Source organism: Haliotis rubra, unplaced genomic scaffold (assembly GCF_003918875.1).
Source record: "Haliotis rubra isolate DU_JTF1 unplaced genomic scaffold, ASM391887v1 Scf1049, whole genome shotgun sequence".
NCBI classification, from domain to species: Eukaryota; Metazoa; Mollusca; class Gastropoda; order Lepetellida; family Haliotidae; genus Haliotis; species Haliotis rubra.
In genome coordinates this window covers 231,439-258,689 of record NW_025764947.1, presented here as the reverse complement: position 1 = coordinate 258,689, position 27,251 = coordinate 231,439, and the positions used below count along the sequence as shown (strand labels likewise).

At 41.6% G+C, this 27,251-nt stretch overlaps 1 protein-coding gene across 2 annotated transcripts in view; it reads left to right on the top strand.

The window, feature by feature from the left end:
* LOC124275593 (solute carrier family 49 member A3-like) overlaps positions 1 to 27,251 on the top strand; it is a 46,908-nt gene that overhangs the window by 795 nt on the left and 18,862 nt on the right. Inside the window, exons 2-10 of one of the 2 annotated variants that reach the window (XM_046711190.1) lie at positions 12,418 to 12,576; positions 13,095 to 13,311; positions 14,906 to 14,982; positions 16,959 to 17,093; positions 17,319 to 17,435; positions 19,215 to 19,367; positions 19,855 to 20,012; positions 20,672 to 20,811; positions 21,124 to 21,588. In XM_046711190.1, coding sequence (XP_046567146.1) covers positions 12,418 to 12,576; positions 13,095 to 13,311; positions 14,906 to 14,982; positions 16,959 to 17,093; positions 17,319 to 17,435; positions 19,215 to 19,367; positions 19,855 to 20,012; positions 20,672 to 20,811; positions 21,124 to 21,269 — 1,302 coding nt within the window. In that variant the 3' untranslated portion in view covers positions 21,270 to 21,588. Of the gene's footprint in view, positions 1 to 12,417; positions 12,577 to 13,094; positions 13,312 to 14,905; positions 14,983 to 16,958; positions 17,094 to 17,318; positions 17,436 to 19,214; positions 19,368 to 19,854; positions 20,013 to 20,671; positions 20,812 to 21,123; positions 21,589 to 27,251 lie in introns of those variants that run through there. The other variant, XM_046711198.1, reaches the window with a different exon arrangement.

Genomic DNA, 27,251 nt, shown 5'->3' with positions numbered 1-27,251 from the left:
CTGATCCCCAGAAACAAAGACAAATTCTAAACCTTGCCTATTTGGTTGACAGATGAAATATTACTTGACCTTTTGACACCTTGTTTCACCATTGTCCAGTGTAAGGTGTATTTTGCCACAGAATTAATTCGCCTGATGTGTCATTTTATGAACTTTCAGGCACTGTGATAGAAGATCTCATGGTATTTTCAGTGATCAAACTAATGAAGAACTACTTCTGCTATTGTTTCCTCACCATTTGATGTTTACAATGACAATGTAAAATCGATGTTTTATGTAAATATTGTGAGAAATGGGGGTTAACTGTTTAACAAAACCAAAATGACAGTTTATAGAAATGGTGGTAAATTGTCAAAAGCATGATGTATTTTGTATTATAGTATAAATATTATAGGCAAACAACACTCCAAATCTGAGTCGTCTGGCTTGCACCATTGTAATTATAACAACATACCAGGTGTGCCAGTAATTCAACAAACTTGACCTCATTGACATCATCCAGGGATAATCCTGAACCCTCACAGATGATGTTTACTAAAACCTTTCACTTTGTAAATCGTATATATGTATGTAAAATCGTATATGTGTGTAAATGTGTATGTAAAATCATATATATGTGTGTAAATGTCTATGTAAAATTATGTTCTTCAGTACACAGCAGTTATGTGTACATATTATTTTTGCAACACTGAAGTTCACTTGATATAATCAAAACAAGAACAACCCTTATTTTTCCTGCAAATTGTATTTAATAGAACAATTACTACTCCCTTCTGGTATCCATATTTTATCATATAAGCCTTGTGCCTGTGGATTTGTCATCATTCACTTGTTACTCCATCATGACTTTATAATAATGATAATAATAATAATTCACTTGTATAGCACCTGGTATCCATCTGTCTAGCTGCTCACTGGCGCATATGTAGGCATCAGTAGAGTGAAAGGGGAAAATTGTTAAATATTGTAAGCAGTGAAAAACTGTTCTGAACAGAAAAGTTTATATTAGGCTTTTAAAAGAGGATTCACAGATGGTGGCTTTGAGTTCTGATGGTAAAGCATTCCATAATTGAGGTGCAACAGTGGAGAAGCCTCTGCTACCCATTTTGCTTGTGGATACTGGTTGGGACAATAGGAACTGATCAGAGGAGTGTAGAGGTCTTGATGGCTTGTAGATATTGATGAGCTCTTTAAGGTAGAGAGGGCTGTTTTCCATGTAGAGGGATTGATGAGTCAGTAACAGGATTTTATAGGAGATACACTGTTGTCCTGGCAACCAATGGAGAGATTCCAGAACTGGAGTGATGTGGTCAGTGCGTCGCTTGCGTGTAATCAATCTTTTCAGACGTGATAGTATCTTTTAAGGGAGGTTGACAAGAAGAGAGTTGAAGTAGTCGAGATGGCTGATGATAAGAGTTAATACTTTGTTACAAGTATTAAGTGGTTGTGGTAACACTCACAAACTATGTAAAATACCTCACCTCTGAAGGTGTCCAGAGTACCTAGCAGTCAATGCTTCACATTCCTCGTAATTATTTAATCTAAAATTGGATTATAAATCCAGGTCTGATGTGTTGAATGTATTACATGTTATGTAATATGCACTTGGCAGCAAGTGAGTCAGTTGAGTCGCCAAGAACATCCATGAAAGGATCAACTGATAACATGTTGATTTATTAATGACTGTTGTCTTGCACAGTGCATTTGTCAAAAGTAAGGTTTACATATCTAGGTTTACTGAAGCACAAGAAATACACCCATACCATACACCATAAGTTCCTATGTAAAAACAACATACTTTGTTCCAAAGATTAGCTGCTAATACATTGATAGATTGCTCATTGTTATTTAACTTAAAGGTCACATGCAACTTAAACACAACTTTGCAGATTCTGATACCTTTCGGTATGGACTTACCGAAACAAATCGTCAAAAATGCAAATTCAACTTATAAAGTTGAAAAATAACGCGATGAAAAAAAAAAGCGCGAAATCGGAGTTAAAACGTTTCACTAATTTTCCCCCGACTTTTCTGGGGAAAACGGGTTTCAACAGCTGGGCTGCGCTTATAGCACGTGCGCAGTGAAGTAGGTTCGTGCAGCTTGGAAGCGGTTGTCCGGTGAATACTCGGTGAAGGCTTTGGTGTGAGCTATTTTTCTAATGTTTTGTTGATATCTCACAGGCGCGAGCTTTTTATATGTTATGACAGTAAATTAACTGTTTATATAATTTCATTTGTCTATTTCACCACACGTTCTTCTTACCGAGTCACTTTCTCAGTTCGATACTTAAAAGCAATGCCATTATTTAGCGTTGACAGCATTTCCAACTGTGATATACAGTAGATATGTCGTTGTCACAGACTAAACTCAATGTCTTGTTTTATTGACACCTGTGTGTCTGCCTGCCTGTCTGCTAATGACAATATTCAATACACAGCTGCTATCACTGACCACATGCAATTTGAACTTAACACCAATCAGGCTGTACACCATAAACAAAAGGCATTGATTTATGGCCCGAGTTCGGTCTCTGTCACATTATGTAATTACACAGACAGGCAGGTGTGATACTTGAACACATGACATGTTATGATGTCTGTTGATTGCAAAATGTTATACACAAAAAATGAGCATGTATTTACAAAACCCAACATCTCTATATATACACACACAATGACCCGTGAGGGCATCTGCAAATGAACTAGCCGTTACACTTGAGTGCACACCCACCCACTCTGACTGGGTTCGGTATCCCGGCTGCTTCGTTTCTTGGGAAGTAAACCGAAGTACACAATATTGCACTTTTGATTTGCGATTGTACGCTTATAATTTTGTTTATATGTTTTTTCATAACCAGCAATGTATATTATATGCCATGAATAAGTGATAATTGTGTTTTAATTATGTTTGATTTTTTGGTTGCATGTGACCTTTAATAGATTTTTAAAGAGCCTAGCACATAATGGGCATAGATATGTGTGCTGTCTCCCATCTCAGCTGACCATCGAGACATGACACCAATGTGAAATACCAGTACATGAAACACACGTAGTCAGTTGTGGACGAACACAGGTGATAATTTCACAGATTGCATAGTTTATTGATTCAGTTGCTGGGCGGTGGGGTAGCCTAGTGGTTAAAGCGTTGGCTCGTCACGCCGAAGACCCGGGTTCGATTCCCCACATGGGCACAATGTGTTAAGCCCATTTCTGGTGTCCCCTGCCGTGATATAGCTGGAATATTGCTAAAAGCGGCGTAAGACTAAACTCAGTCAGTCAGTCAGTCAGTGATACAGTTGCTGTAGCAAGAACGAGAGAGGCCTCAGTAGTGACTGATCAAATTATCGCATGTGAAAAATTGTCAGGCAATAGTTGTTTCAAAGTGCTATTATTATTTTCAAATAAATGGTAAAAGCTGCAACTAAAATATCTTGATTTTTGAATGTGTCATTTCTAATAAAACAACAGTTTCATCCAATCTACAATCTGTATAGCTGATCTCTAGTTTCCAGCTTAGTTTGTCAGCATGTACACACATGAATCTTTATTTCTGTGTACAAAACTATAGCTAGCTGAGCAGATAATGGTAAGTCATCATGTTTGGGATGTTTTATCTCAATTGTCACATTTACGTTGGTCGAATCTGTTATCGCCTGTTTGTTTACCTAAAGTTTCAGAAGGCATAAAGTGTAGGTTTATATTGTGCTGATGTTCACTGATAGCTACACGCTTCTAAATCTTGTAAACAACAACAACAACAACCAAACACAGCCAAAACATATGTCAGTTTGTCTGTAGCTCTTTGTGATCTATCCATTGTTATAATATGCTGCTTTTCTGCTTTTAGCAATATTCCAGCAATATGCAGGGGGACACCAGAAATGGCTTCACACATTGTACCCATGTGGGGAATTGAACCCGGTTTAACCTCAAGGCTACCCTACTGCCCCTGATCAATAATAGTATTTCTTTAGAAACATACTGTAACATGAACACCTTGCTCCACATCAGTTTAATATTATCTATCATTAGGTAAATGTTCGGCAAAGTTTAGTACCAAAATAGTACCTTGCTATTATATTTTGCAAAACCATAATTTGTTACTTTATGTACCCCAAACAAATGTGTTGTATATCCAGAATTTGTCATTCTTGAATGAGACAGGTGCCCTTGCTTGTATCCACTCACTCACTCACTCCCAGAATTGTACGGGATGCTGGCAGGGATACAGTGGCTGAGGTTTCCACACTCAGATAGAATTCCACACACACTCAGATAGGTTTCCACACACACTCAGATAGGTTTCCACACACACTCAGATAGGTTTCCACAAACACTCAGATAGGTTTCCTAACACACTCAGATAGGTTTCCACACCCAGGTTTCCACACACACTCAGATAGGTTTCCACACACACACTCAGATAGGTTTCCACACACACTCAGATAGGTTTCCACACCCAGGTTTCCACACACACTCAGATAGGTTTCCACACACATTCAGATAGATTTCCACACTCAGGTTTCCACACACACTCAGATAGGTTTCCACACACACACTCAGATAGGTTTCCACACACACACTCAGATAGGTTTCCACACACATTCAGATAGATTTCCACACTCAGGTTTCCACACACACTCAGATAGGTTTCCACACACACACTCAGATAGGTTTCCACACACACTCAGATAGGGTTCCACACACACTCAGATAGGTGTCCACACACACTCAGATAGGTTTCCACACACACTCAGATAGGGTTCCACACACACACTCAGATAGGTTTCCACACACACTCAGATAGGATTCCACACTCAGATAGGTGTAGACACTCAGATAGATTTCTACACTCAGATAGGTTTCCACACACACTCAGATAGGGTTCCACACACACTCAGATAGGATTCCACACTCAGATAGATTTCCACACTCAGATAGGATTCCACACTGAGATAGGGTTCCACACACACACTCATAGGTTTCCACACACACTCAGATAGGTTTCCACACACACTCAGATAGAATTCCACACACACTCAGATAGGTTTCCACACACACTCAGATAGGATTCCACACACACTCAGATAGGATTCAGCACTCAGATAGATTTACACACTCACATATGATTCCACACTCAGATAGGGTTCCACACACACACTCAGATAGGGTTCCACACACACTCAGATAGAATTCCACACACACTCAGATAGGTTTCCACACACACTAAGATATGTTTCCACACTCAGATAGGTTTCCATACACACTCATTTAGGATTCCACAGACACTCAGATAGGTTTCCACACTCAGATAGGATTCCATACACACTCAGATAGGGTTCCACACACACACTCATAGGTTTCCACACACACTCAGATAGGTTTCCACACACACTCAGATAGAATTCCACACACACTCAGATATGATTCCACACACACTCAGATAGGATTCAACACTCAGATAGATTTACACACTCACATATGATTCCACACTCAGATAGGGTTCCACACACACACTCAGATAGGGTTCCACACACACTCAGATAGAATTCCACACACACTCAGATAGGTTTCCACACACACTCAGATAGGATTCCACACTCAGATAGATTTCCACACACACTAAGATATGTTTCCACACTCAGATAGGTTTCCATACACACTCATTTAGGATTCCACAGACGCTCAGATAGGTTTCCACACTCAGATAGGATTCCACACTCAGATAGGATTCTGCGCTCAGATAGATTTCCACACTCAGATAGGATTCCACACACACTGAGATAGGATTCCACATACACTGAGATAGGTTTCCACACTCAGATAGGATTCCACACTCTCAGATAGGATTCCACACTCAGATAGGATTCTGCACTCAGATAGGTTTCCACACTGAGATAGAATTCCACACACACTGAGATAGGATTCCACATACACTGAGATAGGTTTCCACACTCAGATAGGTTTCCACACACTCAGATAGGATTCCACACACACTCAGATAGGTTTCTGCCCCCTCAGATAGGTTTCCACACACACTAAGATATGTTTCCACACTGAGATAGGTTTCCACTCACACTCAGATAGGTTTGCACACTCAGATAGGATTCCACACACACTGAGATAGGATTCCACATACACTCACATAGGATTCCACACTCAGATAGGATTCCACACTCAGATAGGATTCCACACACTGAGATAGGATTCCACATACACTCAGATAGGATTCCACATACACTCAGATAGGTTTCCACACTCAGATAGAATTCCACACACACTCAGATAGGTTTCCACACACACTCAGATAGGTTTCCACACACACTCAGATAGGTTTCCACAAACACTCAGATAGGTTTCCTAACACACTCAGATAGGTTTCCACTCCCAGGTTTCCACACACACTCAGATAGGTTTCCACACACACACTCAGATAGGTTTCCACACACACTCAGATAGGATTCCACACACTCTCAGATAGGATTCTGCACTCAGATAGGTTTCCACACACTCAGATAGGATTCTACATACACTCAGATATGTTTCCACACACTCAGATAGGATTCCACACACACTCAGATAGGTTTCTGCCCCCTCAGATAGGTTTCCACACACACTAAGATATGTTTCCACACTGAGATAGGTTTCCACTCACACTCAGATAGGTTTGCACACTCAGATAGGATTCCACACACACTGAGATAGGATTCCACATACACTCACATAGGATTCCACACTCAGATAGGATTCCACACTCAGATAGGATTCCACACACTGAGATAGGATTCCACATACACTCAGATAGGATTCCACATACACTCAGATAGGTTTCCACACTCAGATAGAATTCCACACACACTCAGATAGGTTTCCACACACACTCAGATAGGTTTCCACACACACTCAGATAGGTTTCCACAAACACTCAGATAGGTTTCCTAACACACTCAGATAGGTTTCCACACCCAGGTTTCCACACACACTCAGATAGGTTTCCACACACACACTCAGATAGGTTTCCACACACACTCAGATAGGTTTCCACACCCAGGTTTCCACACACACTCAGATAGGTTTCCACACACACACTCAGATAGGTTTCCACACACATTCAGATAGATTTCCACACTCAGGTTTCCACACACACTCAGATAGGTTTCCACACACACACTCAGATAGGTTTCCACACACACTCAGATAGGGTTCCACACACACTCAGATAGGTGTCCACACACACTCAGATAGGTTTCCACACACACTCAGATAGGGTTCCACACACACACTCAGATAGGTTTCCACACTCAGATAGATTTCCACACTCAGATAGGATTCCACACTGAGATAGGTGTAGACACTCAGATAGATTTCTACACTCAGATAGGTTTCCACACACACTCAGATAGGGTTCCACACACACTCAGATAGGATTCCACACTCAGATAGATTTCCACACTCAGATAGGATTCCACACTGAGATAGGGTTCCACACACACACTCATAGGTTTCCACACACACTCAGATAGGTTTCCACACACACTCAGATAGAATTCCACACACACTCAGATAGGTTTCCACACACACTCAGATAGGATTCCACACACACTCAGATAGGATTCAGCACTCAGATAGATTTACACACTCACATATGATTCCACACTCAGATAGGGTTCCACACACACACTCAGATAGGGTTCCACACACACTCAGATAGAATTCCACACACACTCAGATAGGTTTCCCACACACACCAAGATATGTTTCCACACTCAGATAGGTTTCCATACACACTCATTTAGGATTCCACAGACACTCAGATAGGTTTCCACACTCAGATAGGATTCCATACACACTCAGATAGGGTTCCACACACACACTCATAGGTTTCCACACACACTCAGATAGGTTTCCACACACACTCAGATAGAATTCCACACACACTCAGATATGATTCCACACACACTCAGATAGGATTCAACACTCAGATAGATTTACACACTCACATATGATTCCACACTCAGATAGGGTTCCACACACACACTCAGATAGGGTTCCACACACACTCAGATAGAATTCCACACACACTCAGATAGGTTTCCATACACACTCATTTAGGATTCCACAGACGCTCAGATAGGTTTCCACACTCAGATAGGATTCCACACTCAGATAGGATTCTGCGCTCAGATAGATTTCCACACTCAGATAGGATTCCACACACACTCAGATAGGATTCCACATACACTGAGATAGGTTTCCACACTCAGATAGGATTCCACACTCTCAGATAGGATTCCACACTCAGATAGGATTCTGCACTCAGATAGGTTTCCACACTGAGATAGAATTCCACACACACTGGGATAGGATTCCACATACACTCAGATAGGTTTCCACACTCAGATAGGTTTCCACACACTCAGATAGGATTCCACACACTCTCAGATAGGATTCTGCACTCAGATAGGTTTCCACACACTCAGATAGGATTCTACATACACTCAGATAGGTTTCCACACACTCAGATAGGATTCCACACACACTCAGATAGGTTTCTGCCCCCTCAGATAGGTTTCCACACACACTAAGATATGTTTCCACACTGAGATAGGTTTCCACTCACACTCAGATAGGTTTGCACACTCAGATAGGATTCCACACACACTGAGATAGGATTCCACATACACTCACATAGGATTCCACACTCAGATAGGATTCCACACTCAGATAGGATTCCACACACTGAGATAGGATTCCACATACACTCAGATAGGATTCCACATACACTCAGATAGGTTTCCACACTCAGATAGGATTCCACATACACTCAGATAGGATTCCACACTCAGATAGGATTCCACACACACTCAGATAGGTTTCTGGACTCTCAGATAGGTTTCCACACTCTCAGATAGGATTCAAAACTCCGATAGGATTCAGCACTCAGATGGGTTTCCACACTGAGATAGGATTCCACATACACTGAGATAGGTTTCCACACTCAGATAGGTTTCCACACACTCAGATAGGATTCCACACACACTCAGATAGGTTTGCACACTCAGATAGGATTCCACACACACTCAGATAGGTTTGCACACTCAGATAGGATTCCACACACACTCAGATAGGATTCCACATACACTCACATAGGATTCCACACTCAGATAGGATTCCACACACACTGAGATAGGATTCCACATACACTCAGATAGGATTCCACATACACTCAGATAGGTTTCCACACTCAGATAGGATTCCACATACACTCAGAATGGATTCCACACTCAGATGGGTTTCCACACTGAGATAGGATTCCACATACACTGAGATAGGTTTCCACACTCAGATAGGTTTCCACACACTCAGATAGGATTCCACACACACTCAGATAGGTTTGCACACTCAGATAGGATTCCACACACACTCAGATAGGTTTGCACACTCAGATAGGATTCCACACACACTCAGATAGGATTCCACATACACTCACATAGGATTCCACACTCAGATAGGAATCCACACACACTGAGATAGGATTCCACATACACTCAGATAGGATTCCACATACACTCAGATAGGTTTCCACACTCAGATAGGATTCCACATACACTCAGAATGGATTCCACACTCAGATAGGATTCCACACACACTCAGATAGGTTTCTGGACTCTCAGATAGGTTTCCACACTCTCAGATAGGATTCAAAACTCCGATAGGATTCAGCACTCAGATGGGTTTCCACACTGAGATAGGATTCCACATACACTGAGATAGGTTTCCACACACTCAGATAGGATTCCACACACACTCAGATAGGTTTCTGCACTCTCAGATAGGTTTCCACACACTCAGGTAGGGTTTTACATACACTGAGATAAGTTTCCACACTCAGATAGGTTTCCACACACTCAGATAGGTTTCCACACACTCAGGTAGGATCCACACACACTCAGATAGGTTTCTGCACTCTCAGATAGGTTTCCACACACACTGAGATAGGTTTCCACACTGAGATAAGTTTCCACACACACTCAGATAGGATTCCACACACACTCAGATAGGTTTGCACACTCAGATAGGATTCCACACACACTGAGATAGGTTTCCACACACACTCAGATAGGTTTCCACACACACTCAGATAGGTTTCCACACTCAGATAGGATTCCACACACACTCAGATAGGTTTCCACACTCAGATAGGATTCCACACTCTCAGATAGGATTCCACACTCCGATAGGATTCAGCACTCAGATAGGTTTCCACACTCAGATGGGTTTCCACACACTCAGATAGGATTCCACACACACTCAGATAGGTTTCTGCCCCCTCAGATAGGTTTCCACACACACTAAGATATGTTTCCACAATTAGATAGGTTTCCACACACACTCAGATAGGATTCCACACACACTCAGATAGGATTCCACACACACTCAGATAGGTTTGCACACTCATATAGGTTTCCACACACACTCAGATAAGTTTCCACAGACACTCAGATAGGATTCCACACTCAGGTTTCCACACACTCAGATAGGATTCCACACACACTCAGATAGGTTTCTGCCCCCTCAGATAGGTTTCCACACACACTAAGATATGTTTCCACAATTAGATAGGTTTCCACACACACTCAGATAGGATTCCACACACACTCAGATAGGATTCCACACACACTCAGATAGGTTTGCACACTCATATAGGTTTCCACACACACTCAGATAAGTTTCCACAGACACTCAGATAGGATTCCACACTCAGGTTTCCACACACTCAGATAGGATTCCACACACACTCAGATAGGTTTCTGCACTCTCAGATAGGTTTCCACACACACTCAGATAGGATTCCACACTCAGGTTTCCACACACTCAGATAGGATTCCACACTCAGATAGGATTCCACACTCAGATAGGATTCCACACTCATATAGGTTTCCACACACACTCAGATAGGATTCCACACTCAGGTTTCCACACACTCAGATAGGATTCCGCACTCAGCAAGAAGATTAAATACAGCTCAGGGTGTAAAAGGGCTCCTAGAAACTATCACAACACACATTAAGCTATTACATGTTGATTTGAAGTTGACTACTGTGGTAGCTAACTGGAAATCAGTCTGTAAAAGAAGTTGGTTTGAAACCAGCAAACAACAAAACAATGTAATATAATTTACAAGTGTTTACTTACATTTACACATTAATACAAATCAATACGAAGGTATTACTGTGGCAGTACAAGATATAGTGGCAGCACAAATTCAAAGGGAGTATGACACACAAGCAGTGATTGTAGCAATAAACACCATGATGATAATATTGCAACATATGGCCTGGGCTGAGTTTCCAGGGTCAGAATGATCTCAAAACTATGCTGGTCTTCCTGTAACTAAAGATGGAATATGAGATGAGAGTCAAGAGTATGCCCTTCTAATATACCAAAGAGAAAGCTGCCAGATATACATGTATAATAGTCAGGGTCAAAATATACTGGAAAGGGTATAGAGACATAGCACACAACTGCACCTATACTGAACAATGTCATACACTTTGAAACATTGTTACACAATGACTTGGACTCTAGATCATACTTCTTTAGCAGGTTGGCCACTACAAAACCCAGTATTTTATGAGCCTCAAAGCCAGTCACTGCCGCTATCCAAATCATGAGAAATAGCTTACAAAATTGTCTGGTCTATAATATATGGGTCCAGCCACAGTTCCACCCAGTTGCTGCTCTTTGAATATTGCTGACTTTATAACATATGTTCTATTTGGGATTACACTTTCTTAGTAAAGTACAAATTCTAGTACTTTTTGAGTTGAGCCCCATCCGGGATTCGAACTCACACCCTCAGAGTCAGGCACCTAATCCCCAGCACACAAAGTCAGCCGCCTAACCCACTCAGCTACCGCGACTTCCACAAAAGTGGAAGTCAGACAACTGGTAGCCTAGACTGCCGGCTTTGTGTACCCCTCTGATAAATGTTAATTGGCACGGCTCCCACGGCCAAAAGCTATGATTACACAATGCCATTTAGAAAGTGGTCAAATGTAACATATGTTATATTTGGGATTACAGTTTCTTGGTAAAGTACAAATTCTAGTACTTTTTGCATGCTGGCGATTAGGTGCCTGACTCTGAGGGTGTGAGTTCGAATCCCGGATGGGGCTCAACTCAAAAAGTACAAGAATTTGTACTTTACTAAGAAAGTGTAATCCCAAATATAACATATGTTACATTTGACCACTTTCTAAATGGCATTGTGTAATCAATTGCTGACTTTAGTCCGGAAGTCCATGTCACATGCTCAGTACTGGAAGCTCATGTGATATGGACTCATGTTGCAGAAGTAACAACTGTAACAACAACTGTAACAACTGTAACAACTGTAACAAATGTTCCTTACAGATCTGGATCTGCTTTTCTCCTATCACCAACCTGACCACGTCATACTACAGCATCACATCCATGCAAGTCAACTGGTTGTCACTCATCTATCTCGTGGCTTGCATTCCCTTTGGATTTATTGCAACATGGCTTCTCGACACTGTCGGCCTCCGGAGTAGTGTGAGTTGGTTTCTTTGAGTGGTCTTTGAAGTGGCGTTTCCTTAATACAGTTGCTAACTGATCAAGATAAACAGCTTGTTTATTACTAGTAATAATTGATAAAGATAAACAGCTTCTTTATAACAGATAATATTCGATATGGACAAACAGTGTCTTAATTAAGTAGATATTGATAAAACATCTTTATTAAGGTAAGTAACCAATATTGATAAACTGCATGTGTGTTGTATAAGAAGCTGCTTTTCCTGCGGGTAGGTTTGTTATGTGGTGCTGATCTTGCTTATCCACAAAAACCTGTCCTTGTGCGTGTTGTACCAGGTAATCAGGTAGTGAGAATACAAGGATGTATTTAGATGTCAAATTGGTCCCATTATGTGAGTGTGAAACAAATAATTATATTTAGACATGAAATGAAGTTTTTGTTTATCATGCTTATGAGTTCCAAAAGTTTTCGATCATTAATTAGAATAACTAGACATGGTAAATACTGTTATTCTTATTCAAACATTCTTTTTTAGATAATTTTATCAGCATGGTTGAACCTGATTGGCTGCCTGCTCCGATCTCTAACGGTGTTTGACTTCATGCCCCATGATGCCCGGTATCCCGTGCTGATGACCGGGCAGCTCTTTGCTGCTTGTGCTCAGCCATTCATTATGTTCTGTCCCACCAAACTGGCAGCGCTGTGGTTCCCTGATACACAGCGAGCTACAGCAAACACTTTGGCCTCTATGGGTGAGCAAACCCCTATGCATTGTTCTATTTTGATCTTAACTAGAACTGCTAAGTCAGCTAATCTGTCTTCAAAGGGAGTGTTTAAGAGTGATAAAATGCTTATCTTGATACAGACTGGTCATGATACAATGATTATCTTGACACACTGGCCATGATACAATGATTATCTTGACACACTGGCCATGAAACAAGGATTATCTTGACACACTGGCCATGATACAATGATTATCTTGACACACTGGCCCTGATACAATGATTATGTTGACACACTGGCCATGATACAATGATTATCTTGACACACTGGCCCTGATACAATGATTATCTTTATACACTGAACCTGATACAATGATTATCTTGACACACTGGCCATGATACAATGATTATCTTGACACACTGGCCATGATACAATGATTATCTTTATACACTGAACCTGATACAATGATTATCTTGACACACTGGCCATGATACAATGATTATCTCGACACACTGGCCATGATACAATGATTATCTTGACACATTGGCCATGATACAATGATTATCCTGACACACTGGCCATGATACAATGATTATGTTGATACACTGGCCATGATACAATGATTATCTTGCCACATTGGCCATGAAACAATGATTATCTTGACACACTGGCCATGATACAATGATTATCTTGACACACTGGCCCTGATACAATGATTATCTTGACACACTGGCCATGATACAATGATTATCTTGACACACTGGCCATGATACAATGATTATCTTGACACACTGGCCATGATACAATGATTATCTTGACACACTGGCCCTGATACAAGGATTATCTTGACACACTGGCCCTGATTCAATGATTATCTTGACACACTGGCCATGATACAATGATTATGTTGACACTTTGGCCATGATACAATGATTATCTTGACACACTGGCCATGATACAATGATTATCCTGACACACTGGCCATGATACAATGATTATCTTTATACACTGGCCTTGATACAATGATTATGTTGATACACTGGCCATGATACAATGATTATGTTGACACTTTGGCCATGATACAATGATTATCTTGACACACTGGCCCTGATACAATGATAATGTTGATACACTGGCCATGATACAATGATTATCGTCACAAATTGGCCACGATACAATGTTTATGTTGACACACTGGCCATGATACAATGATTATGTTGACACACTGGCCACGAAGCAATGACTATGTTGATACACTGGCCATGAAACTATGGATTATCTTGACACACTGGCCGTGATACAATGATTATCTTGACACACTGGCCATGATATAATGATTATGTTGATACACTGGCCATGAAACAAGGATTATCTTGACACACTGGCCATGATACAATGATTATCTTGATACACCAGTCACAATGCAATGAATATATCAAAACCTGGCCATGATAGTGACACAATGTGTTGATGTATTAATTAAATGTAATACAATGTGTTATGAAAGGCTAATCACACACAGACACAAGCATTGACTGTTGCCTTGTATTGACTGATATATCACTAAACTGCCATCCCGTGAGACTCATCCATTCATCTCAGTGTTATTGGTCTCCTCAGCTAATCCTATTGGAATAATGGTTGCAAATTTGCTGGCACCAAGGCTAGTCACTGTTCCGTCGGAGTTACCACGCTTGGTAAGTACAAGTAATAGGGCTGTAACGATGCATCAAACTAGCGATGAATTGCAATTGTTGAGTCTCCGATAGCAATTAATCGATGGTAGAAAGGAAATACCATCGATGCATCAATAGTATATTTGACTGTAGTGTGATAGTTTAGTAATTGACTTCCCTTGATAATTGCGCAGTGCAAAATGCAGGATGTTTGGGTGCAGACTTACAGTTTCATTCAGCTTATGTGTTAAATGTTTAGTTGAGCTGGGTTTCATGTTTCTTGTCAGTTATGTGTTAAATGTTTCGTTGATCTGGGTTTCATGTTTCTTGTCAGTTATGTGTTAAATGTTTAGTTGATCTGGGTTTCATGTTTCTTGTCAGTTATGTGTTAAATGTTTCGTTGATCTGGGTTTCATGTTTCTTGTCAGTTATGTGTTAAATGTTTCGTTGATCTGGGTTTCATGTTTCTTGTCAGTTATGTGTTAAATGTTTGCTGATCTGGGTTTCATGTTTCTTGTCAGTTATGTGTTAAATGTTTCGTTGATCTGGGTTTCATGTTTCTTGTCAGTTATGTGTTAAATGTTTCGTTGATCTGGGTTTCATGTTTCTTGTCAGTTATGTGTTAAATGTTTCGTTGATCTGGGTTTCATGTTTCTTGTCAGTTATGTGTTAAATGTTTCGCTGGATCTGGGTTTCATGTTTCTTGTCAGTTATGTGTTAAATGTTTCGCTGATCTGGGTTTCCATGTTTCTTGTCAGTTATGTGTTAAATGTTTCGCTGATCTGGGTTTCATGTTTCTTGTCAGTTATGTGTTAAATGTTTCGCTGATCTGGGTTTCATGTTTCTTGTCAGTTATGTGTTAAATGTTTCTGTTGATCTGGGTTTCATGTTTCTTGTCAGTTATGTGTTAAATGTTTCGTTGATCTGGGTTTCATGTTTCTTGTCAGTTATGTGTTAAATGTTTCGTTGATCTGGGTTTCATGTTTCTTGTCAGTTATGTGTTAAATGTTTCGTTGATCTGGGTTTCATGTTTCTTGTCAGTTATGTGTTAAATGTTTCGTTGATCTGGGTTTCATGTTTCTTGTCAGTTATGTGTTAAATGTTTCGTTGATCTGGGTTTCATGTTTCTTGTCAGTTATGTGTTAAATGTTTCGTTGATCTGGGTTTCATGTTTCTTGTCAGTTATGTGTTAAATGTTTCGTTGATCTGGGTTTCATGTTTCTTGTCAGTTATGTGTTAAATGTTTCTGATCTGGGTTTCATGTTTCTTGTCAGTTATGTGTTAAATGTTTCGTTGATCTGGGTTTCATGTTTCTTGTCAGTTATGTGTTAAATGTTTCGTTGATCTGGGTTTCATGTTTCTTGTCAGTTATGTGTTAAATGTTTCGTTGATCTGGGTTTCATGTTTCTTGTCAGTTATGTGTTAAATGTTTCGTTGATCTGGGTTTCATGTTTCTTGTCAGTTATGTGTTAAATGTTTCGTTGATCTGGGTTTCATGTTTCTTGTCAGTTATGTGTTAAATGTTTCGTTGATCTGGGTTTCATGTTTCTTGTCAGTTATTCAAAGAGACTGAAACGACTTCAACTTGTATTTATTTCATATACACTATACATTCATTGGGGAAATGACTTCAAATGAGACAATTCAAGGAGAAACTATCGCTGTTGCAATAGTTGTTTCCCCTCTGTAGTCACCCCTAACAAGTAACATCAGCTGGACATAACCATGGTAACATGTAATTGGCTAATCAACAAGAATGAAGTCATGTATAGCCACAGTCTGCCAAAGACATGCTTCTACTGTCCTGATTCTGTCTATTGGCATCGTTAGATCAGTAGATGTGTTAATATATGGACTCTTGTTGGTGTAGTTCCTGTTCTGTGTAACCATGGCAACAGAACTACCTCCACAACCTACTTGTTACACTTTATTCAACTGTATGTAATTTAGACTTTTCCGATTACAAGGATTAGCTGTTGGGATATCTGTGTTTTCAGTTGTGGACATGTACAGGTGTGGCTGGTCTAGGGGTTGTTATGGCAACGTTTGGAGTCTGTAGTTCTGTCCCACCAACACCACCAACTTCAAGTGCAGCAGAGGAATCGGAACCATTCTTCTCGGGACTGAAAAAGGTATTTTCTCTTATCTGTATCTCATAATGCTTTTGACCACCTCCATGGTACAGTGGTTAGAGAGTTTGTCCATTAGTAGTTTGATCCTGGGCTGTGTCACACCAATAGATATTAAGAGATCATACCTACCTGGTTCTCTGCATAAAGCACCAACCAGTTGGTTGTGATTCAGTATACTAGGTCTATTTGGGGTAGCTATGTTAAACAAGGAGTTTTGTGTTTCAGCTCCTGCGGGTGAAGTCCTACTGGGTGCTGTGTTTCGTGTTCGGTGCTGGTCTGGCCATCTTTACAGCATTCACTACATTTACAGAACAGATTCTATGTCCGAGGGGATACGTCAATGTAGGTACATGACTAGTTCTTTCCTATATATAATATGGGGGGAAAGGAATCAGCCTGTCTGTCCATCTGTCTCCCTGTCTGTCAGTACATAATCTGTATTCTTTCCTCAAACTTTGCACACTCAAATGTCAGGTGGTCAACTGGTGCCCTTTGCTATTTGGGAATTTTATTTTTTTTCCATTTTCTTGGCAACAAGTTTTTTAATGATATCTTCAGAACTACCACTTTCAGTATGCACACGCAATGATCAAATTGAAAACTGGTGCTTTAATTCTTGACTGAATTTCAAATGTTGTTACAATTCTGTTTCTCTATATGTTAAGATTGTGTTTACCATGATTACTTATATTTACATTGATTTAATTGTAAGACATTACAGTGTAATGCACCAGTTGTGTGATATCTGCTAAGTGACATCTGAAAAGGACCTTACATGCAACATTCTGAACACCAATTCCTTGGTATTATCTTGGTAGCTCAATAGCAAGTGGTTTACATGGACAGACAGAACAGATAGGAATTTGTTTGTCAAGTTGGACAGGTCACTGTTGATCAGCCAGGTGGAGGAGGGTGTGGGGTCATGGGGACTTCCGTCATCTTCTGATGGCTCTTGTTCAATATAAACATTTGACAAAACTAATTCTGTTGCGAAGTATACAATAGTGTCATACAGGTATCTGTATCGTGTCGTATCACATTGTATTGGGAGGTGAAGTATTTGTGATACAGGTATATGTATGGTGTTATGTATCACAATGTATTGGGAGGTGAAGTATTTGTGATACAGGTATATGTATGGTGTTATGTATCACAATGTATTGGGAGGTGAAGTATTTGTGATACAGGTATATGTATGGTGTTAGGTATATGTATGGTGTATATGTATGAGAATGTATTGGGAGGTGGAAGTGTTTGTGAGCACACAACACAGGAGAAGAAGGACACATGAGAACACACACTGAACACTGGAGGAAGACACACAGACAAGGACAAACACAGACACAGGACCACAACACACAGACATGGTACACAGATCGGATGGAGAACAATGGAAGGACAGACAGACACAACACACACACAGGACCACAACACAAGACACAGGACCACACAGGAACACAGACACAGGAGAATCACACAGACATGGACAACAGAGGACACCACAACCACTGAACACAACACTGGAGGACACACACAAGGAGGTGGAAGACACAACAGCACAAGGTACACAGGACACAGAATCACACAGACAGACACAATCACACACTGAAGGACACACAGGAATCACACAGGTACATGCATCATGACAGAATCACACACATGACATCAGACATCATGGAGGACCACACACACAGGTGGAAGACAACACAGATATGGACACATGGAGGAACGGACAGATACAGTGGAAACATTCTGTGATATGTTCCTTCCAGAAGATGATTATGACCTAGAATCACATAGACTTGTTGAAGTCAAGTTACAATGGTACTATCCCATATCCAATCACTGAGAGACCCATTGTTTTAGCAGGTTCTCCACAGCATGGATCTTCTTAAGACAGGCAAGAATTATATTCTATGCAACTGTTATAAATGCACAAAATTGTTAAGGTTGACTTCTTTTGATTCTGAAAATAAGATGCTACCCATTTTTCATCAAGGTACAAGAAGATTGGTAGTTCCCGAGAGGTTGTATGAACAGTACATGAATTACAAATTAGGTGTCTGCCCACCACCTACTGGTGGATCCAAGCAAATAAGTACATTGTATTTCTTCTTACAGAGTTTCTCTGGTTTGTGTGGGGCGCTGATGATTGGCGTGGGTGTTGTTGGCGCTGCTGTGGCTGGTGTTATCTGTGATAAGACAAAGCGTTTTGAAGAAGTTGCCAAAATCAGTTTTGCCGGAGCCACAGTGTTTGGGATAGTATTTACGGAGGTAAGAACATATTGTATTTACGAAACAGTATGATGACGGTTGCATGTTCACAAGTAACATCTTTATTCTAGTGACCCGTTAAATACCGGTGAGTATACTCTTCAGGCATTCACAGCAATGTTAGGTTTTACCAAGCATTAAGTGTGTACCTGGTAGTATGGTGAACAAGCTGAGGATGTGTCTGTTGCTCCTGCAGTAGGAAATGAGGACAGAAAGTTGACATCAACATAAGTGGATGAATGAATGATGTAAAAAACATTTACAAGTAACTTAACTCCTGCATCGTATTAAATCTAGAATGTTCATGTAATGTAGGGAATACAATAATAGCCCAACCACCAGGAGTGCAACTGTCAGTGCTGATGTTAAAGCTCAAATCCAGGGATCCCATAATTCAAATACTGTAGCCAACACTTCAGGTTCTGAACACTTGTACACTTGTACACTTGTACACTTGTACACTTGTACACTTGTATTTTGCTTTCAGGTTAGTCGTTTCAGAGACATGAAAATCGAGATTGCCGGAAGCATCGCTTTGTTTGGGTTCTTTGGCTTTGCATTGTATCCTATATGCATGGAGTTAGCAGTTGAGGTTACCTACCCTGTTGCCGAGGCAACCAGTTCAGGGATGCTGTTTATATCAGGGTAAGGATTATTAATATTGTGTGTAATTTGTGAAGGAAGTTCATAGAACACATGATCTCCCCAACTCTGTCCTAATTAGATCCATGTGTTCTAACTACTAACTGCACTGAACTAACCGGGTGTCTGTTGTCCTAATTAGATCCATGTGATCTAACTACTAACTGCACTGAACTAACCAGGTGTCTGTTGTCCTAATTAGATCCATGTGATCTAACTACTAACTGCACTGAACTAACCAGGTGTCTGTTGTCCTAATTAGATCCATGTGATCTAACTACTAACTACACTGAACTAACCAGGTGTCTGTTGTCCTAATTAGATCCATGTGATCTAACTACTAACTGCACTGAACTAACCAGGTGTCTGCACTAACTAACCAGGTGTCTGTTGTCCTAATTAGATCTATGTGATCTAACTGCACTCACTAACCAGGTGTCTGTTGTCCTAATTAGATCCATGTGATCTAACTGCACTAACTAACCAGGTGTCTGTTGTCCTAATTAGATCCATGTGATCTAACTGCACTAACTAACCAGGTGTCTGTTGTCCTAATTAGATCCATCTGATCTAACTGCACTCACTAACCAGGTGTCTGTTGTCCTAATTAGATCCATGTGATCTAACTGCACTAACTAACCAGGTGTCTGTTGTCCTTCCAGCCAGGTCCAGGGGATTGTGTACATGTTGGTGTCCCAGATGATTGCACAGCCCCTGCCTGATGATGAAGTGGGCCTCCCAACCGGCTGCAACACCAACGGCTCATCTATAGGTGCCGACTTCACACCTCAAGACTGGACAAGTAGGGTTCTGGATTTACTTTTCTTTGGTTTTCTATAAGGGTGATATCCCCTTGAGTGAAATAACATTATGCAGAGACTACTCGCAGTCTGCCTCGATAACACTATAATTTTCAATCTGTGATTCGTAGCCATATTTTGATAATTGAGTAATTCATTATTAAATATTTGTCTTTGCAACAGTTCTATGTATATAAGTCTGGATGAACCTGATCTACCTTTATCTATTTACCTGTATTTACCTGTACTTCCCTGTATCTACCTGCATCTACCTGAGTCCGTGTATTTATGATGTGAACTGCTTCTTGTTTCAGTCCCCAACTTGTTTCTGAATGGTGTGGCAGCCTTCGTCTCCATTGTTCTCATTCTCCTGTTCCGTCCAAACTACCGCCGGATGAGAGCTGAGGAACTTGCAAAGGCAGAGACTATTCTTAATTATGAATCTGTAGACTCAGGGTGATTTAAGTGTTAAATTATTCAGAAAATAGTGTACAGCTTAATGTTGACCATCTGTGAAATACCTGGGTATTATTTTGGTGATGATAGTCACTTGTGTCTGAATGAGCCTGGTTTGCCACCCACAGTGCCTGCTGGGTCTACTAGCTGCACAGACACTTCCTGTTTGCTATGTGTTGTCCCTGGACAAATTGCTGACACATAGCTTGAAGATACTGCTAGGGATATGACAGGATGCCTTTTCAAGATAATTACCATGGTTACCAACAATGTTGTGTGTGCCAGAATCCTATAATGGCAAGTTTGAATCCCAGGATGGCCTTGATTATTTTTCCTTATCCTGACTCATGCTCTTTTGCTTGTCTTCTTCTTCTTGCTAACATAGTGGAACACTTGTATCTCCTTATTTGAAGCCCCTTCAAAATAAAATCACTAATTGGTACTCACCACGAAGTTGCTCCCCTTTGTTTCCCCTGGCGGAAAGGTGTCGCCACCCTCTGGCCATGTGCTCCACTCTCCTTTCTTCTTCACCAGTGAGCAGGATGTGAGAGCCTTTGTGTCTCCTTACACACCATATCCTTTGATAATCTCTTAGTTTTACCTCTCATAGGTTACTATAGAGGTATAGCTAGTATCCTTTACTATTTGTATTGATTAATTATCGTGATTTCTACTGTTTATTCACGGTATTCGCGGATTGTTCAGCTAGCTTTACGCTGATGAAAATCTGTACGATTTGTAGATTACGCTTTTCTGCCTCCCATCCACATGTAATATGCCCTAGTTGTTCTACTGCGCGCTTAATTCACGCTGCAGTTACTGCATTAATTTATCTCATTCTGCATTTAATAAATATCATCTTTATGCCTTTAAGACGCATGCAGATAGATCACGCAAACAAGGGCAAAACATGGCAGAGAGTCCAGATATTCCATCCAGTCAGCTGCTAGCGATCGACCCTCTCCGCCTGGTGTTCTGCTAGAGACCCCTGCGGCAGAGGAACGGGACGAGTCCGCTACTCGAAGAAACGACCGCCTCCCCAGACATCCCGCCATTGCAGACCAAGTCTAAGAGGGCCTCATCGCCGCCTCAACGCAGATTGAGGACACTCCAGGGCAGCGCAGACTTCCAAAGGGAAATCTACGAAGACAGCAAGAACTTTCTCAGCCGAGATCGCTCCAGCAGCAGAATTGGGCCTCTACGATGATCAGCCGATAATCATCCCCGACTTACGCAGAAGAAGCGACCGTGTCAGCGACTGTGACTTCTGCAGAGATCACCATGCAGCCTGATGCCTCTCTACACCGACGCCAGACGCCATTGATGTGAACCCCATCGCAGAAAAGACGCCGACGACTTCGGCCACAGATCATCCCAGAAGACATGATGCGCAGATTATGAACATCATGGAGGACCACTACAAACTGCGCAGCAGGGTCCGAGCCTTCGCTGAAGGCTCCAACGTGACAGCACCCCAGAGGCACCCCCAATAACGTAGCAGCCAAGACGATGTCACCTTCGCTAAGGAAGTCCCGCACCACCTTGACGGCGACCTAGATGTACAGCTTTCGCTAAGGCCTTCGCTAAGGCGGAGAGATCATCACCATCTTCGATTTCATCTCTAGATATGGACTCAGACCATCAGACATCACGGAGGCCTTCGCTAAGGTCATATCATCGATCCCCGACCGACGCGAATGAAGCTTCGCTAAGGCATTCGCTAAGGACATATGATTCCAGATCCTCATCATCTAGAAGAACATCGAGGGACTGCCGGAAGAGCTTCGCTGGCTATCAACATTCACCTCACAAGTCTCCGAAGATCATCCCATAGACGATCTCCACTTCGCTCATCACCAGGTCGATCACCCGCCAGATCTCCACATAGAGCGGCGCGACAAGTCAACTAGATCGCCACAAACCTCATCAGATATACAGACAGCTACACGCAGTCCCGGCGAGCATCTACAATTTGTTAATGATGATGGTTTTGAGGATGATGGAGGAATCATATTTTCTGATGCAGAGATACGGTATTGATGGTCAATAACCTAGATCTCACATCACCATCTAAAAGTGGCAATACAGCTTAGACGATTTGATGAAGGAAGATGATCCAGATGCAATCACTCTACCCCGACGAATCTCGATTATGCAGTGCCACAGAATCTAGATGCAGCTTTCCAGAAAGCTACGAAAGTTCAGATACCACATCTGCCCAACTTTCAAGCCAAGAAGTTCTCCACGATAACATGGACTCCTTCTACAAGGCCCAGGACATCGATGAGAACTATAAGATCATCAGCTTATGTAAAGAACAAGATTTACAAGATGGATGATCGCAGTTGGCTCATATAGAAACCATGACGAGACGTGATGTTCTTTGGGTTAAATAGATCTAGGACGATCAATGAGACTCTTATTACTAGATTCCGGATTCCACGACGGAAGATGATAGAATGATTTATTCTGCCTTACTTATGCAAAAGAAAGATCAGCAGTTTTAACGGATCATCTTACATCTGTTTCAGCAGCACTGACCTTAGCTCGTCAGCCAAGGCCTCCTCGCCTCCTGTAATTGGGGAGAACTTTACAGCCCCACTTTATACAGCCCCGTGGTCGACAACATCCATCTTTGACGGAGAAATCGACAAAGTCGCCAAGGAAGTCTCTAAGGATTCCAGGGAAGTCCTTATGATTAGATCGATGGACACACTAGCCAGCCATTCATTCGGCCAGACTTCACAAAGATACTCAGGCAGATCTAAGTTCACGGGCCTACAAAGAGCAAGAGACAGGAAGATAGCCAGCTCTAGAGGTAAGATTCTTTCGTCGCCCATATGGCAACTATAGAGGAGGATCAGGAAGAGGCAGGACACCCAGAGGTTCCCGCAATTATAGACGCTGAAACACAGGTTCGAACGACTGGAGTCTTCCACCCCCAGCCGCTCCAGTACAGCCAGCTCAAGTGGGTGGACGCCCAACTACACTGGGAAAACTGGGGAATATTGCAAGACCCTTACGCCTCCAACATTCTTCAACACGGATTTCAGATCCCTCTACAGGCTAAGCCTCCGCTGACAATCAAACCCCCAAGTTCGACATTTACAAGCTTAACAACTACCAAAGATAAGAGAGGCTGTTTCATCACTCCTATCCAAACAGGCCATAGAAGTAATAGATCAAGCAAACGCCGAACCAGGTTTCTACTCCCCAGTTTTCCTAGTTCCCAAGAAAAACTCCACGGAGAAATACAGACTCATCTACAACATGAGCTTTTTCAACAAGAACTATCTACGCAAACCACCGGGTTTCGCAGATGATACATTTACCTCAGTTACGCCAGATGATTCGGCCCTATGGACTACATGGGCAGCATAGATCTACAGGATGCCTACCTGCACATCCCCATTCATCCCGATTCCAGGAAATACCTACGATTTACTCTAGAAGGGCTACATTACCAGTGGAAAGTAATTCCCATTCGAATATCATCAGCCCCTGGCTATTCACGAGGATAACGAAAACCGACATCAAATTTCTACATCGCCAAGGGCTACGAGAGCGCTTTTTTACCTCGACGACGGGATACAAGTAGATCAAGATCCACTGCGCCTCAAACTACAGTTAAATTACATCATAAAGCTACTAACACAACTAGGTTGGTTAGTAAACTTACGCAAGTCGGACCTAGTACCATCGCAAGACCTGCAGTTCCTAGGTATTCGATTCATCACAAATCGCAACCGTATTATGGTACCAGAAGACCGCTATTCAAGATACAGCAGACCATTCCACCAGCTCTACTCTCCGCTACCACTCGCGACAATGGCAGAGCCTACTAGGTCTTCTCACATCAGCCCAAGACATGACTGTCACAGGCAGATTACAGTTACGCCCCCTACAGGTCTCATCAACGACATCTCAACGATGTACAACCATTCAGTCTACCAAAACATCTCAGACCGCATCTACTATGGTGGACCAAGAAATCGAATGTCTGCGAAGGGATTTGTTTAGCAGAGCAGGAATACAAAACCCATCTGTATGTAGACGCTGTTACTCCAAGGTTGGGGAGCTCATCTCACCAACCACACGATATCAGGGTTATGGAATCAGCAAGAATGCAAACTCCATATAAACAGTCTAGAAATGAAAGCTGTAATCAACGCCATTCTACATTGGAGCACATTTCTACAAAATGCTACTAATGATCCATACAGACAATTCGACAGTGGCGCTTCTACATAAACAAGCAAGGCTCAACGAGATCGATGAACCTTTTGAACCTAAGCTTTCAACTGTTCGATTTAATACAAGATCTAAATCTACATGTCAGAGCAGTGCACATTCCCGAGCCAGAAATATACTAGCAGACGCCTCTCGCCTCATCTACCATCACCGACAGAGTGGATGATCAACAGGGAAATTTTTTTGCACAGATAATCAAGCAATTAGGCCCGCTAATAGACCTATTCGCCACGCCGATTCAACAATCAGCTACCGACATTCGTGGTCACCAGTCCCAGACCCCCAAGCTTGGGCAACGGACGCCTAAGTCTATCATGGAAGGCCTCAATGCGCATCGCTGCTTCACGCCAGCAATAATACCTCAAGTATTACAGAAAATCAGACAAACACAGAGCCTACAACTCACTTTGGTCGCTCTACTGGTCGGCCAGAACGTGGTTTCCCATACTAATTCAAGAAATCGGTCAACCAACACTGGAGCTACCTGCCGCTAAACCTGTTAATTCATCCTCACACCAAACAAGTGCACGGAAACCCAGCAATGTTCCAACTACACGTATGGACTGTATACAAATGTGTTTAAACAAGAGAGGATATTCTGCCAGGGCGGCAAAAGCAGTCACGCTTTGCCTTTACGCTATTCAACTCGTGAACTTGTACGACGACAAGTGGCACAGTTTCAAAAATTATGCAACAAAGAAAGGGTTTACAGCAAGAGAGGCTTCACAACCTCAAGTGGCAGACTATTTGTGTTACCTACGCCAAAACAAACATTTAAAAGGTTCAACGATATCAACATATCTTGCCGCTTTTAGTTCTGTAATCACCATGAGAACGGGTGTCAAATTGACAAGATCTCCAGAGTTACTGGCCTTACTACGAAGCCCGATTGAGGACCAAAAGCGAAGTTCCACTTCCAGCTTGGGATCTGAATGTAGTGTTACAACACCTCACGAGTGAGGTCTATGAACCTTTGAATCGACAAACTTTGAATTTCTCTCACAGAAAACACTGTTTCTGCTATCGCTAGCCACAGCAGCAAGAATGTCTGAAATTCACGCCTGGATTACGAGAGGATACAGTTTGATGACAATCATAACACAGCACTCTCGGATTAAGATGGGATTTCATCGCGAAAAAAATCAACTGCCAGGTCAACCAGACAGATTATTCCACATCCCGGCGCTTATCCTCTATTCTCGATCACAAGATACACAAGACCTATCACTGTGTCCGTAAGAGCTTCAAAGTTTATTTACTTTTACGATCCAAAACAAGGAGAAGATTTCTCAAACGCTTATTCATCCCCTTATCGCCACGAATCAAACAGAAGTGTCACGGACCACAATATCTATTTGATAAGGACTGTCATTCTCCTCAGCCTACAAGGCAGCAGGCTTGGACCCACCAACAGCATCAAATCCACATGAGATCAGGGCACTGGCCTCTACCCTCCTCTCTACACGGTAACTGTTCCTTGAACACGATTATGGAAGGATGCTATTGGAAATCTAACATGGTATTTGCTAATCACTACCTGAGAGACATCACTACAGAAGATGTCTCTGGCATTCACCATTTCGACCACTGGTCCTCGCCAGCAACTGACAGTCCCTCAGAGGCTTAAAATATTATCCTCACAAGATTAATATGTATTTTATACATACTCATCTAGCTTATAACTCTACGGAGTTTTAGGGCTATGTATATATGTTCAGCTTAAGTATTCAACCTT